This window comes from Carassius carassius, chromosome 18 (assembly GCF_963082965.1).
Source record: "Carassius carassius chromosome 18, fCarCar2.1, whole genome shotgun sequence".
Taxonomy (NCBI): Eukaryota; Metazoa; Chordata; class Actinopteri; order Cypriniformes; family Cyprinidae; genus Carassius; species Carassius carassius.
The window spans coordinates 17733296-17749964 of record NC_081772.1 but is presented as its reverse complement, the minus strand read 5'-3'; the positions used below and the strand labels follow the sequence as shown (position 1 = coordinate 17749964).

Below are 16669 nucleotides of genomic sequence, written 5' to 3'. Positions count from 1 at the left end.
TGCTGTAGGCCTCTTGCGAGCCTCTCCGAATAGTTTCCATCTGACTTTTTCATCCAGTTTGGAGCGATTTCCTGATCCAGGGAGGGTCTGTGTTGTCCCAAATATCTTCCACTTCTTAATAACAGACTTCACTGTGCATCTAGGCCTTGATAATGCCCTTGAAAATGTTTTTTTTGCACCCATCCTCTGACTTGTGCCTGCTGTGTTTGCTTCAGTTGCACTACCGAGGACTGAAATGCTCCAGGAAAGTTCTTTTCCTACTGAGCTGATCAAAATGGCCACAGCTGATCACAGTTGAAAGTCAAATGGCTTTTTGTGCCACTGAGAAAGTTAGTGACTTGATTGACCTTACAAGTCATTTTTAGATGTTTTTGTTTTCCATCTCATTTTAGGTCCCAAAGCAACAAAATGTGATTATTTTAAAGGGGGGATGCCTGCAGAACAACACAACTTCCCAAATTTATTTAATTAAATGAGGTTCAATGAAGGTTTTGTTCTTGAAGCTCATTTAAATATTTGGAATTGCTATTTCTGTATTCCGAAGAATTTCTCAGGCTACGTTGTTGCGAGACAAACTAGAGTAAAAATAGCATTAATAGCAGTGAAACCGTTACTAAGAATGAGGATGTTAAACTATGTTGTTGTCTACAGTTCTAATGTCTGAAATCACATGGTCATCATATGTGTGCTTTGCTGTAAGGCATTTGTACAGTTTGCGAATTAAGCACTGACAGAGGAAAGAGAGGGAGGAGTAAGCTAAATAAACACAACTACTGATCTCTATTTATCTCTTTTAGCTAATGTGGTCTCTCAGGGCAGGCCTCAGATGCAGATGTGTGTGTGTCTGCGGTAGATGAGCTGACTGTATGCCATCACATATATGTGTGAGAGAAAAAATACTCTTGATCTAGTTCAAAAATTAAGAACTTCAATTTGGATTATTACTGTATATATTTAAGTATGCTGAGGTCTCACAAAATGTAAGTACAAACATATATATTTTACTTTTCCCTTTTACTGAACAGTAGACATTGGTCTGACATATAGCGGTAAATTTTGGTGACTAATCTTTAACAATGTTTTCATATTTTAACATTCAAGTAGTATGTTTAATTAGAATTAGATTAGATTAGTTTAATTCATAACATAAGGGTAAGAAGTCACTGTTGATTAAATATTTCATTATTTATTTTATTTATTGATAGATTTTTTGTGATAAGTACATTTGTCAGTGACTGTCTATTTACAGAATACTAATGGATACATTACTGATTAAGTGAACTGTAAACCACCAAACTGTGGTGAAATCATTATCATGTTTGGCTCATGTGAGTGAGTTTGAATTGTTTTCTTATTTTCAGTAGCACCCAGTATGATGCCTTTCTGGACCTTTCTGGTTTTCTTCTGGACTGTAACTGAACTCCGAGTAGAGAACTGGGGAGACTGACAGCAGTGAATATAGGTGTGATTACAAGGAACAAATAGATTGATTTGATTAAATAGAAGTAAATGAACACTGATTAAGAAGATGATTCAATTTAATTTTTAAGGATGGGTTGTGCTAGTAGTGACCAGAAACATCACAAAGACTCCAGAGAGCATGACCATTATAATTCATCAAACTCTAACACATCTCATGTAGGTATTGCCTTTGTTATTATTCTTTTATGACTAACTGAATTTTATTGAGAAGATTTTACTTTGATTCACTTTTACTGATCTTCACAGCGCCAAACAAGACCATTTTCAGTTTAACTGTGTTGTATTTGTTAAATATTACTACAGTTTATGCAGTATTACTACAAATGTATACATTTCTATTCATGTGATCATTAAAAACATTAATAAAGAAGTAAATTAATTACTTTGTTTACAGGTGAAAAGAAATCACAGGAAGCAAAACAATCAAGGTAATGCACTTTAGTTTTTGGAATGTCGTGGAATTCAAGAAAGCGGTTTTCTTTCTAAAATAATTTTGAATACATTATATTAATAATGCTGCTGGGTGCAGATGTTATGTTCTTAATAAGAATAAGAAAATAAAAGGCCAGAAACTGTCATGTGATTGTTAAAACTGAAGAAAATATTACAGATGGAAGAGCTTTGAACTGCATATTTGAACACATTTAACTTTCTTTTCAGATGAAAACATTGTTATTGCTCAATATGACTTCCAGCCTGCTAGTGACAGTGATCTTCAGTTCAAAAAAGGTGACAGACTCAAGATTATTAATGAGTAAGTAAACAATACTTCTTTTTGGTAATATGTGTATACAATTAAAATACAGCAAAGTCTTCCAGCATATTATACTAAGAGAAGATCTCCACTTGTAAAGGTTTACAATTAATCAAAAGACTAAATGGGTAAGAATGTTGTTATCTTAATAAAGTGTGAATGGCATAGTTGGGAAAGTTTTAGGCTAGTAACCAACAGGACCATCCAGTAAAGATTTCAGACCGTTTGGCGAATGTTATTCAAGGTGGATCGTCCTTTTTTATTGAGTATGGTTTAAATTTGCTAAATGTAAACGTAAGATAAAATTATATATTTTTAAAAAGCACACACAAATAAGGCAATAAAAAAGATTAAACAGCCAAATTATTACAATAACTAACTTGTCCCATGTTTTTCTCAGGACTGGGGAATGGTGGTTGGCGAAATCCTTGATCACTGGTTATGAGGGATTTATTCCATCTGCGTATGTGGCAAGAGTACACACACTGGAGGTGGAAAGGTACAACAAGTAAAAAATACCACCGTAATATGGATATGTTTCAGCAATAACGTACGGAAAAGAGTGTTGGCCGTCGTTCTGAACAATAGCACTGCTGTATTTTGGCCGTTGGCACCAAATGTTCCACCGCTATTATATGTACAGTAATAACGTCAACATTCTTGGAACATCAGTCTGGACTAACGGTTCTAATCTGTAAATTTAATCTGTGAGGAATGATATTATAAAAGCTCTGTTTTCTGTTACAGATGGTTTTTCAAGGACTTGAGTCGCAGAGACACAGAGCGTCTTCTTCTGGCACCAGGAAACAAACCTGGCTCATTTCTTGTGAGAGAAAGTGAAACAACCAAAGGTCAGATGCCAAATCTTTTATTCCCTTTGTTTTCACATGATCATTGAATGCAATTACATCAGCAGTTTACTTCTTTGGGCCCATAAGCACAAACGTGCACAACATTTCAAACAGATTCACTGCTACAAAACTGTGTATCATTATCTTTTCTCGCCATAATGTAGCGCAGCAAGAATTCTATGTAGCGCATTAGTTCCGTTTTTACAATAAATTGAAAAGAAATTACTTCATGTAGTCAGTATAATATATTATTACGATATTTTCAGATGTCAAGGTTTTTGTTCTACCTGAAACCACTCAAACTAAATTAATATTTAAAAGGGCACTGGCTACACAGCCTCAACATTTTGTTACTTTTATTTAATTTTGATCAAATCTTTCACTGATAAAGTGTGCATATTTGAATTTTACACTGTTTACAGAGATTCATCTGCTGCTCTTTTTCAAGTTCACATCATGCAAAAAGCTGTAAGAGCAAATAAATGTCAACCTATGTACTGAGATCTGTGTTTTGCTTTGAGTGGAGATATTAAGAGCCGTCTTATTTTATTTGTCTACTTGTAGAGAAATGGGAAATACAGAAACAAGTCTTCATAGGAATTTTCTTATTTTTATGCAGATTATAGTTAGATTGCTTTAGATAGATACATATTTTCTCAGTACCTGAGATTGTTTTTTAGTTTTCTGACTACCTAATTTACAAATAAAAGTTGTTAAATATGTATATGTATGTATGCGTATATATATATATATATATATATATAAATTAAGAAATATATAAATTAAGAAATATAAACTTAATGTTAAGGGAAATTAAGTTTATTTTTATTACCACAATAGCAGACGTTTTTTTTCTTGTTTTAAGAGCAAAGTCACTTAATTTTGATACAGAAAATGATACTTGTTATATTACATTATTTTGCTTCTCAAGTTTATTTATCTTTGATGAAGGTTTTGATATTTGTACTGGAAAATGAGACAAAAATACTATGTGTTTTGCAATCACTGTTAAATATGTAAATACATTCAAATGAAAAGAAGTTATTACAGTATTAAAGGTGCTGTAAGCAATGTCTTAAACTCTCCAAAGACAAGCAAACTCAATGTGAGAAATCCTGAACATGTGGAATTGTTCAAAGATTCAGAGATTTCTCTTTAAGGCATGTTTCCCTGATTATTTTCAACTTTTTACAGAGCCTAGGGTGACAGGTCTTAGCTCTCGCTATTGCAGTGATACCTGTCAGATCGCAGAGACATATAGTGCACTATTTCAAAAACTTTGGCTGGTTGTGATTCTGTTCTTCCTAAAAATAACAACACACGGTTTAGCCATGTTATTTAACAGCTGTTTCTTATCCTCTGCAGGTGCTTTCTCTCTGTCTGTAAGAGACTCCACCCCAGAGCAATGTGATGTAGTCAAGCATTATAAGATCCGAGCCCTTGATAATGGTGGTTACTACATCTCTCCCTCCACAACCTTTCCATCTCTTCAAGAACTAGTGAACTATTACTCCAGTAAGTACTTGGAGCCAAGACCGTTGCTGTACCAAGGACCCTTTCTGTTTCTTCCACTGTATACTTTCTGTGGTCGTAGCTGTGAGAACTTGATAAACTGTTGCTTTAACCACCGGATAAATAGGTCAGCTTCAGTCTCAGTTCGTATTCTGCACCCTTGCCTCATTTTGGTTGGTTGTGTCTTTTAATAGAACGGTTTATAAGCAACAATCTTGTAAAAGACACATCTCATGCTTTTCATTTCAGACAGCTTGGTAGAAGCTAGTCTTGTTTAATTTGATATTTCTCCTGAGTTTGGGACTCTGCATTCTTACTTCCCTCTGAATATTCTTGCTCTTTTCCCAAACTTCTTTACTGTACATATAGGGACAGATGATGGTTTGTGTCAGAGGCTAGGAAGTCCCTGTAAAACGGGTGCCCCTCAGAGACCCTGGGCTCAAGATGAGTGGGAGATTCCCAGAGAGACTCTGAAGATGGTGAAAAAACTTGGTGCCGGCCAGTTTGGAGAAGTATGGATGGGTAAGAAGCGGAAGAAAGTTTAGTTGCACAATGTTTCCCTTGGGTAACAAATCTTTATTCTTTCTTTGCAAGCACATAATTCTTATGCAGTGAAGATAAAATTATGAAGGGATGACTCTGAATGAAACAAAACAAATTCCCTTTCTGGTCACACTAAACCCAGCTGGTCATTTTAAAATCTTTATCAAGATTCACATTTAAACCAACAGTAGGAGTCAATTTTATTAGGGTTTAATATTCTGATCTTAAAAATTGAAATTCTTTCAATATATTTTCATTTCATTGTTGCAGTGTTGCCTTGATGTAACATACATAAAATATTTTTTCTAAATGTAATTAAAACAGTTTATTCAGATACTAAATTGTATTTGTTTTAATGAAAAAGAATATGTCCTTGTATTCATCTCACTTCAGCGCAAAATTCTGATTATACTGGCCTTGAAGTTGTTTGTTCAAGGACATGTGATAGTGTGTCATGTGGTTTTGTGTGAAATTGCCATATTTTAACCACATGATTGATAAATTCATTGTACATCAACTGGGTTTTGACTTTGCCCACCAGGGTCAATATTATTCAGAAGATGCAAAAGCGTCTGACCCATATTCCCCTATTGCACAGTATGTGCTCTTGCATATCTTCAAAACATGTATTCTTTGTATCTTTTTAATATTATTCGTTTTTTATACAGTATCATAGTTTTATCTTTTACCCATTTGAAAACGATTGTATTTGTTTTATATAACCTTATTTAGTAAAGTATATGTTTAAAACAAGAACAGAAATATTTTTACTTGAAATTCGACAAAAAGATATATAAACATATTTTTTATACCTGATGATGAACGATTAGTTCTAGGCCCTTTCTCAAGAATCTAACAATGAGTCTAAAAGTATATCTGTCCTGAAATTTGTGTCCATTGAACTGCCGTAGATTAATGAGATTTTCTTCACAAGTTTATTTTAATAAACCTGCATGTGTCTACGGCTCTTGTTTTTAGGGTATTACAAAAACAACCAGAAAGTCGCCATCAAGACTCTGAAGGAAGGCACCATGGAGCCAGAGGCATTCCTACAGGAGGCTAACCTGATGAAACAGCTCCAGCATGATAGACTGGTGAAACTTCATGCTGTAGTCACTAAAGAACCCATCTATATCGTCACAGAATACATGGCTAATGGTTGGTATTACCACAACATTATTAGAGTACTAAACCATTTCAAATTATGACATACTGTAACTGTTCGAACTATACAATTGATATATTCCTATTCAAGGAAGCTTGTTAGACTTTCTGAAGACGGATGATGGCCATAAATTAAAACTTCCCAAGCTGATTGATATGGCTGCACAAGTAAGAATACTTAGATTTTTGTCCTGATTTCACTTGATTGTCTAACCTTTATTAATTGAAATTAATTGAAATTTATTTGGTAATGCAGATTTAAATCTTTAAGGAAAATGATACATTTAAATACATTGCTTGAAAACCTGCACATTAATTAGAGTTACAGTAATTAATGCACCCTCTTTATACATCAGTTTCAACTTCTGTAACTATTTTTAGAGTGGTTTTGCACCAGAGACTGTCAGGAACATGTAGAGGAAATGGTCTTTGGTCTTGTAAGCTCATGGTTTGAAAATTTTTATATCTTAACACTTCGAACAACCACAGCAAATTTAGATCAATATCTTCTGGCAGGATGTTACGTACATTTTTCCTTAACCTGAAGCCCCTAACATGCATGACTGTCATCTTGCTCTCTGTGTGAAAGCATCTTCCTGTTAGAGCCCACTATGTTGCTGCTAACTTTTTTATGGTCTGCATTCCAAATATACTGTAAATGCAATGATATACATGCAAATGGTTTATGAATGTACTGAAAGGCTAAACCAAATTAAGGTTAATTTTGAGTTCATCATAAAAATCATAAATCATTGTGTATATTTATTTGGTTGTTTTATGCCATATCAGCTTATAAGGATATGTCATGGCATGAAAAACAAAAAAAACCTGTTAGGTTTCTACCCTCTTTTGCCATTAAATAATATAATTTGATGCTGATATGCCATAAAACAATCAAACACATAAAGTAATACATCAAATATTTTTTGGAGTGATTTTAAATAATATCAGTGACAACAAAAATTTATAGTAGAATATTTTGAAAAACATTTGAGAAACTGCATTATAAAAATGACTGAATATTTCACTATATTATATTCAGTTTAATTTCTCATAAAAAATTAAATGCATCATTGGCTGTTTTTTTTTTTCGTGTTAATTGAGGATTGTAACAGTAAATAATGCTACTCATACACTGACAGATCTCTTCAGTTCACACTCTTCCCTTATTACTATCTATGTAACAGATTTCAGAAGGAATGGCTTTCATAGAAAGGAAAAATTACATTCACAGAGACCTGCGTGCCGCTAATATTCTAGTCTCTGACACCCTGCACTGTAAGATTGCAGACTTTGGCCTTGCCAGGATCATAGAATCTGAATACACTGCACAAGAAGGTAAGTACACTCACTTATTCCAACAGTGCAGAGTTTTTTCCACTTACACAGATTAATTGGCACCAGTAAGTGCTGACATTTGATTTCTAATGAAATGAACTGACATATTTGGCCTTTGAAGTTGAGTACGACTTACTGATATTCAAAGAGTTTCTTTCCGTGATGTCATTTCCGTGTTGTCTTTCTTTTCTTTTTTTAAACACATTAAGAGAGAATTTTCTTTCCCTGAGGCTTTATTTATAATATTTTTTTAATCTTTTTTTAAACTTAGATTACAGTACAAATTAGTTTTCCACGCATGCATCTCTGTTGAAGACCACTTTTATGAAAACCCCATTTTTCATCTGCCATGTGTTTTTATTTTTTACCAATCAGGTGCAAAGTTCCCAATTAAATGGACGGCCCCTGAGGCCATCAACTTCGGTACTTTCACCATCAAGTCAGACGTGTGGTCCTTTGGAATTCTTTTGACAGAGATTGTCACATACGGCAGAGTGCCATATCCAGGTAATGGGTTTTTCTCTCTTGGGTTTCGTTTTCCATTCCGAACAGTGTACAATAGATGGCTAGATCTTTAACAACCTAGCTATGACTTCCTCACAATTTCAGGCATGACAAATCCAGAGGTGATCAGCAACCTTGACAGGGACTACAGGATGCCGTGTCCAGATGGATGTCCAGAAGAGCTCTATGACATCATGCTGAAGTGCTGGAAGGAAAGGCCAGAGGACAGACCCACCTTTGATCACCTACAGGATATACTCAATGACTTCTTCATTGCTACTGAGGGCCAGTACGAGATGCAACCATAACCTCAATGCAGAACCAAAAAATGAACTGAAAAGAGGATGTATAAAAACATACGGAATGAAAGGATGGACTAAACTCCGGACAAAAATATGGAGTATGGGGAAAAGCAACAATAATGCATCCTTGTATATGAGTTCATATTTTTTTGACACTTACTGTGTCACTTTTGTCAAGGTTTAGTGAATTTCTATAATTTGTTTTGTCTTGTGGGCTTCTTAGGGTATTTCATAATTATTTAAAGGTGAAGCGTGTACTTTTTTCAATAAGATAATTTCTTCTATCGCAGCTTAATATGCAGACAGCTGTGTGCATTCCATTTGTGTGATTGCTCGGAAACACATGGTGCTGTCAGAACATTGCTTGGTTAGTTTGAACATTTGACCAGCCCAGCACAACATCATTGACCTAACCAATTTTATGAGATTGGGGTGGAGCAATCTGTTTATCCAACCTATTGGAAGACAGGGTGAGTGTTTTCCCAGTCATTATTTATGCAATTCAATCATTACACACTTAAATTCTCCTATAAAGCTTTTGGAAAATGTAGATATTAGGGATGTGCACGAATAGTCGAACATTCGAATATTCGTTCTGTAATTATTATTCGAACAATAAAAACACTATTCGAATTTTACTATGTGTTGATTTGCTGGCCGTAAATGCAGGGAATCCATGATAAATCCTACGCAGTTATAACTAAATGCACTGGGTGGCGCTGTGGAGCGTGTTAAAAAGTTGGTATTTAATCAGTATGTCGTCTCGAAGTTTGGATTTACTTTGATCACGATCTTACTAAATGACCTGACAAAATGTAATTACTTCTAATTAATTAATACGTGAAACAATGTAAACACAATAAATATAAGCCGACTTGGGTATATGTATGTAATTGACACAGTCTGCTTGATTTTTCCGTTTGCTCTGCTTGATCTTGAATGCCTTTTTATTTATTTATTTTTTTGTTGTTAATTTACACGTTTCCAACCAAAATAAAACCCTGCGATATAACGTAACGATGTTGTAGAACATTGTTGTGTAACGGCTAATCATAAGCTTGTTCAGAAAAACTTAATAGAACAATTTAAAATAGCGTCTTTTTCACTAAACCATTCTCGTTATTCGCATATTCGTTTTTATGAGCCCAAATATTCTAATGCAAATTTTCTGGAAAATGCCCATCCCTATAAGATCTATGACACTTTGGATTTTAACAGTCAGAATAAACAAGATCCTCGAAATTTAAATAAAACCATGCACAGATATTAAACATTATTTCTACACAATGATTCATTTGAACTCAGAACTGATTTGAATGCGTTTTAAATGAACTGACAAAATCATCAGTGAAGTTCCATGCCGGAAACCATAAAATGAACATACTCATTAGTTAGACTTCCTCCTGAGATAACAGACTAGATGTTCCGTTCATCATGAATAGATTAAAGAGTTAGACTACACAGTGAAGAAGCTTGTGATTATATACACTATTTAAAAAAAATTGTGGTTGGTAAGCTTTTAAATGTTTTTGGAAAAACTCACCAAGGCTGCATTTATTAAATCATATATGCAGTAAAAACAGTAATAACATTAAGCTTTCAAGCATTTCAATATTTCAATATATTTTCAAATGTAATTCATCCAAATTATGGCACAGCCATTACTTTGGCATCTTGCATTGCAAAGACATTGCACTTTGTTGGTTTGAAGTCATCATGCCTCATGCTTTTTGTTTAAACCATTTCCTATGAATAACTGTCAAGCTTATTTGGATTTTACAAAATTAATTAGGATTTATTTATTTATTTATTTTTCTGAGTTCTAATAATATTCTGCCAACATTCCCATTAAATTGAAATTAGGCTTTAAAAGTTTAAAAAGCAAGGGACCTTAAAACGTTAAGGGACATTTTATGTAATTTTATCATTATGGGACCATTACTTTTTTTTACATTATTTTTCTCTAAATGTTCTGAAACACGCACCCAGACATAAACATTCAAAACATTTCAGCAAAAAGTAAAATAAAAAAATAAATAATAAATTTAAATAAATGTGAAAATAAAAACCAAGAATGATGCATGAATCATGTTTTCCTGCATGATTTGAGAACATTATTAAAACTCTTAACAAATATTCTGTTACTGTCACTTGAACATTTATTCATAACTTTGAGAGAACCTTTTCAGAACATTGCCAAAGTTCTGAGAAAGTTTCTTCTCAGCTGGATCCAGCCTTCACAGTCTCATCATCCTTTAGAAATCATTCTAATATGCTGATTTGTTGCTCTGGTTCTGGTGGATCAGATGAATATAAGACATGCCCAAGATTTATACAGCTCTACTCCCTGCCTTAAACTCACCCCTGGGGCCTTATATGTTTGTAGATAACGGTTTGTGAGAACTCAACCAACACCCAAGAGCTGCTCCTGTGGTTTCCTGCTGAAACAGGAAGCAGTAAGACAGCAGCATTCCTCTCAAGATAAGCACTCGGTGGCTTGGAATTCCAAACATGCTGCTGAAGTTTTTCTCAGCATTCATGCAAAATCAAAGGTGTCCAGTTAAGCAAAATATTTCTGGGAAGTGCATGCTGAAACCTAGTTTTGATTCGTTGGTGCTTTGTATTGGTGCAGGATATACTTATGCAAGCTTGCTATCCGTTCATATATTAAGTAATGTTGCTTTGATGGAATGATGACATTTAACAGGCTGATAAAATAACTGGCTCATCAGTGATAGTAGTGGCTTTAGTAGTGGCTTTTGACTGTAGCAGTGGAAATTAATAATTACCTGAGTGCATTTTACTGCCATACCCTTTAATGAGGTGATTATCTAGCTTTTCACTCCAAAACTATTGGATCATTACGTTTGTGAAATGCATATGACTGAATGTTTTTTTATTTATTAATTAATTACTATTATCATTATTATCATTATTATTATTATTATAATTTACGATGCCACTGAATAAAAAAACCTTGTTTACCTTGGCATAGTTGAATAAATAACAGTTCTGTTGATGGATATGACATACCGTGAGCCTCAAACACCATTGTTTCCTCCTTTTTATGTAAATTTCAAGAATGCAAAAGACCACTGAAAAACAGGCGAATCAGAACATAACACCGACTGTGACGTTACAGTCAGGATCACTAGCTACGCCCCCAACGTTCGCATAATATACCCGCACATGTTCTATGCCAGTCGTCAGCCGAACCTGCACAGCTGAATCATCAGAAGTTCTGCAGATATTGTGAAGAAACAAGCGAGGATAATAGCGAAAATGTCAGATCATGGAAATAAATGTTATGTATCAGGCTGTGCAGGGGATGTGATGTGCAGGGATGGTTGGTGTCTATTCAGAAAGTGAAAACAAATAACGCGAGCCACTAAAGGGACATGGTTAGCTGCTTGTAAATGGACATGTAAAACCATTTCTTGAGATTGTTTGCCCTTAGCTAAGCCACATACCTCATATTTAGATACCAGAGAACAATTTAAAATATTGTATTAATGCTTTCTATTGCACCTTAAATAACACAAATAGAAGGGTTAGACTTGGAGTCAGCAAGCTCTCTGTGTTGGCCAGCTCTCTAAACCATACAATTTACGTATGGAAGATCAATTATTCTAATGGATCACAAATTGCTTATCTGCAAAAACTTCAACCCATTATAAAGATTAAATAAGAAGGTTTTCTCTGAAAAAAAGAAAAAGAAAACCTGATTTAAGAAACCAGGTTGGCCATGTTCCTTCAGGATGAAAAATCTCTTTTTGCTTCCATTTACTCAACATCTTTTCTTGGGAGAGTCTGATGTTGAATCATTAAGTCCCAGCAAATGTGCATGTGAAGCCAAAGGTTTGCTTTTTTAAATTTCAAAAATCTAAAATCTATTTGATCAGTGTCATCAGCCATTTTGAACACTTTTAGCAAAGAGCAATTTCAAATTATTACATTTGTAACACAGCTTTAGAGTGTGCCAGACCATTCACCCCAAACTTGTAATGTTTTGATAATTTAGAACGAAAATAATTTACAACTAAAATATAAAAGGAAATTAAATCAAGATAAGTTTTGACAAGTTTTAAAAAATAAGTTTAGAGGATATAGGCAATTGAGACTGACATCCTGAAGAACTGTGCTATCATAACCCCAGTCAGAAAATGCTGTAGCTTGAAGTGATGTATCGAGTTTGTGCACATACTCATTTCCTCTTTCTGTCTCTCTCAGTCATTTCCACCAGGGGGTAGTCGAGTACAGGAGTGATTCCCTTTCGAATGGGAACTCGGCATGACTGGTGTCTGAAGCATGAGTCTAAACTCGACAATGAACTTGACATTGGCTGACGGCAGCCTATGATGTCACAACTGGTGCGACAAATAGTATAAAAGTGCACCTGTAAAATAATTAATCCTCTCTCTAGTCTTCAGGAGACCATTTATTTCAGAATGCGTCTAAACAGGGAAACTATAGTGTTCAGTGCTTCTTAAATGGTAAGTTCAGCCAAAAATAAAAATTAAGCCATAAATTACTCACCCTGAAGTAATTCTAGGTGTATATGACTTTCTTCTCTCAGACGAATTTGGTTGGAGTTATTTAAAAATTGTCTCTGATCTTTCAAGTCGTTTGATGCAACTTAGCGGGTGTTGCACTGCATTGGTCCATGATAAGGCAAGGCAAGGCAAGGCAAGTTTATTTATATAGCACATTTCGTACACAATGGTAATTCAAAGTGCTTTACATAAAAGAAAGTAAAATAGTAATGAAGAAAAATAATGAAAGTGAAAGTGAAAAATAACAAGAATAAAACAAGCAATATTAAAACTTTTAAAATTATTAAAACTGTACTTGTTTAAAATGAATTTAAAACAGTTAGAAAATGATTTTACATAAAATAAAATTAAAAAAAACAGTGAAAATATATATTGCAATCAGTTCGGACATTGCACAGTGCTCATTCCATAAATGCACAGCTAAACAGATGAGTTTTAAGTCTAGATTTAAATGTGACTAGTGTTTTAGCACATCTGATCTCTTCTGGAAGCTGATTCCAACTGCAGGCGGCATAGTAACTAAAGGAGTTCCCCTTGTGATAAAATGTTATGGAATGTCTCAGACTTTTATGAAATAAACTAAACTCTTACCCATGCTTCCCGTTCTTCATTCGCCATGCTGGATTACTGATGTAAAGGCTTAATTTCCATTCTAATTAATCCATATTGCGCAAAAGGTGCGCAGAATCGTGCTCCTTGAATGCACTCAGTGGCTTATGATATGATTGGTTGAATGGTAAGCTCGCATCTGATTGGCTAAAGAGTACGACCAGACCCCCGTGGGAAGAGAGCTCTGCCAGGAAAGTCTCAAAAACACACACACACAAATCCGAGTGGATTCGTAGAAAAATGACCATTCGTACATTCAAACACTCGTACATTTTAAACATTCAAAGGTTTTTGTGCACAGTTGTATATCTACAAATTGTTTTTTGCATTTGTGAAACGTATTTTATAAATATATAATTTAATTTTGCGCATGTGAATTGCTTTTTGCGAATATTTTTTTTTTTTCATGCACGTGAATTTTTTTTGTGTGTACGTGAATTAGGTTTCATGCATGTGAAATTGTCTACGCATGTGTGCATCGTGTTTTTGAATTATAGCGTGAATTATATTTGAGACTAATCTGCTTCCATACAGAGATATCAAAGCAAAACAAATTAGAAGTACAAAACAATGATTTGTAAAGAAAAATATTGGAGGATTTCAGTATAAATCAATAGGAGACTGGTTTTTCTTTGCTAAAGTAAGGAAACTTTGCTTCCTTTGCTCCTGTTAACAAACGTTAGTTTTCATGAGACTCACCCGTGCATGCGCAAAGGTGACCTCATACATCATTCCTCCCGGAACTGCTTTCGTTTTACAATCGTTACAATTGCTTCCGTTTTGGTGAAAAGCTTTCTCCTCAGAGCACTAGAGCTTGGCTAGGCAGTTGTTAGGCTCTATTTGAGCCTCCTTGGCTACTGTGAGCATGGTCAGGCCTCCTTTCGCCATACGAAGATTATTTTATTGAGGACTCCCCTCGCCAGAGCTCTGCTAGGACCGAATCTGTGAGTTATAGGTTCTTTGTGAGCCTCTTTACATGATGTTCTGAGCTTGGGGTGTAATTAGGCCTTCTCTCATTTGACAGAGTCGTCATACTGAGGCCTCCACTCCTAGAGCTCGGTCATCTACTGCAAGCATCATCAGGCCTTGTCTCACTATAGAGAGTTATTTCTTTGAGGCCTCTATTCACCAGAGCTCCACTAGGGCCGCATCTATGACTTGTAGGCTCTCAGTGAGCCTTCTTTTAGGATATCCTGAGTGTGGGGTGTAGATAGGCCTCCTCTCGTTTTAGAGAGTCATTATGCTGAGGCCTCTGTTCCTAGATCTCAGTCATCTACTGCAAGTGTGGTCAGGCCTACTGCTACAAAGAGTTATTTCTTTGAGGCCTCCTCTCACCAGAGCTCCTCTACAACAGCATATGTGAGTTGTAGGCTTTTTGGTCTTGTGTAGCCAGACTGACAGCAGAAGGTCACCAACGCAACCAATCACATTTAGTTTTGTGTCACAGCCTGTTTAGGGGGGGTGGAAATGTCCCAACAATAACAGACCAGTGTGTAAATCTCTTGGATATATTTGAAATATTCTATGCCACGAAATTTAAATATTCCACATTCTTTTGAAAATTCAGCATTTACTTGCCCCTTCCTCAAATCTTGCCCTGGAGTTCCAATGCACTGCAGAGTTTAGCTCCAACCCTGATCAAAGCCACCTGCCTGTGATTTTTCTAATGATCCCAAAGACATTGATTGGCATTGATTGGCATGCTCAGGTGTGTTTGATTAGGGTTAGAGCTAAACTCTGCAGGAAAGTGGATCTCGAGGTCCAGATTTGAGGAACCCTGGTTTAGTTGATCCTGATAAGCACGCACCATCACAGTTGTAAACATGATGGCTTTCTTATTCCATGAGGCGTTTGGAATCACTGCATCTTTTTTTCCAAGTGGAACATTAAAGAACGCAACACACACGTCTCCCAGAAAATCCTGTATAAATCAGCCAATCCGGCTGAGACTATAGGCTCTCTGTGAGCCTCCTTATAGGATGTCCTGAGCATGGGGCGTAGTTAGGCCTCATCATTCAGGGGCCTTTGCTTCTATAGCTATTGGCTAGGTTGTATGGAGTGTCGCTAGGGTGTTTATTGTATTTAGGCCTCCATTCTGCAGAGCATTGCAGGCCAGTTGGCTTTGAATGTTAGGCTCTCTGTGAGCCTTCTTGGATGCTGGCCTCAATAAAAATGTAGTTAGGCTTCCTATCTCCAGTTGAGGCCTCCGTTCTTGAGAAGCTTCAGTCTATTGGCGCTTTTCCTCAGCATGGTACAGCTCGGCTTGGCTCGGTTTGCATTTCCACTGCAGTTTAGTACCACTTTAAAGTGGGCAAGATTATAGACATGTTGTTTCATTCCATGTCATCTTATCAAACTCTTGCTGGATCCACTCCTCAGCTATCAACGAGAGGAACGTCTGTACTTCCACAGCAGACTATGTAACAGCTATTATTTTGTTGTTTTAAAAAAGGATTGTTCATTTGAAACTTTTGTGTTTGTTCAAAAAAGTTGCTTTCGATCCTCTCTGGCCATGCTGATTTAATCTAGCGAGTCTTGTGCCTTGTGTCATAAGTTCAATGACGCAGGTAGTGACGATTCTCTCCGGCCAATCAGTGATCAGCAGGGTTTATACATCACATTTTGGTAATGATACGGCTCGCCTGGAACCTCAGCCGAGGTTGTACTGAAAATAGTACAGAAAATAGTACCAGGTACCAGGTACTGTACATAGTGGAAATCCCCCAAAAGTGAGCTGATCCATGCCTTACCATGTTGTGGAAAATTGCCATATGGTTGTGTTGCTGGTGCAGGGATTAGGACTCCTTTAAATCTTTGACTTAGTTCAACCAATAAGGCATTTTTCCCTTCAGCATGGTGGCATGAGTATACCGTTCCCCATAGTGCCCTCTAGGGGATGCAGCATAGTGTTCCCATTTGAAAGGGAACATCTCAGGTTACACATGTAACCAGGCACGTGCACACATAGACATGAAAGGGGGCTTGAGCACCTGCCCTTTTTATTACTGGAGAGAAAGTGCCCTTTTTTCTGCTTTTTTTTATTTTTGAAAAATAATA

The 16669-nt window shown here is 35.8% G+C and overlaps 1 protein-coding gene across 1 annotated transcript; it reads left to right on the top strand.

Annotated features, from left to right (window-relative positions):
• Positions 1-1530: 1530 nt before the first annotated feature.
• On the top strand, positions 1531-9088 carry LOC132092583 (tyrosine-protein kinase Blk-like). Its single transcript, XM_059498878.1, has 12 exons — positions 1531-1638; positions 1877-1910; positions 2143-2236; positions 2637-2735; positions 2984-3087; positions 4453-4602; positions 4969-5121; positions 6121-6300; positions 6398-6474; positions 7494-7644; positions 8020-8151; positions 8254-9088. Exons 1-12 carry the CDS (start codon positions 1552-1554, stop codon positions 8454-8456), a joined length of 1464 nt encoding a protein of 487 aa, XP_059354861.1. The 5' UTR covers positions 1531-1551; the 3' UTR covers positions 8457-9088.
• The last annotated feature ends 7581 nt before the right edge of the window (positions 9089-16669 follow it).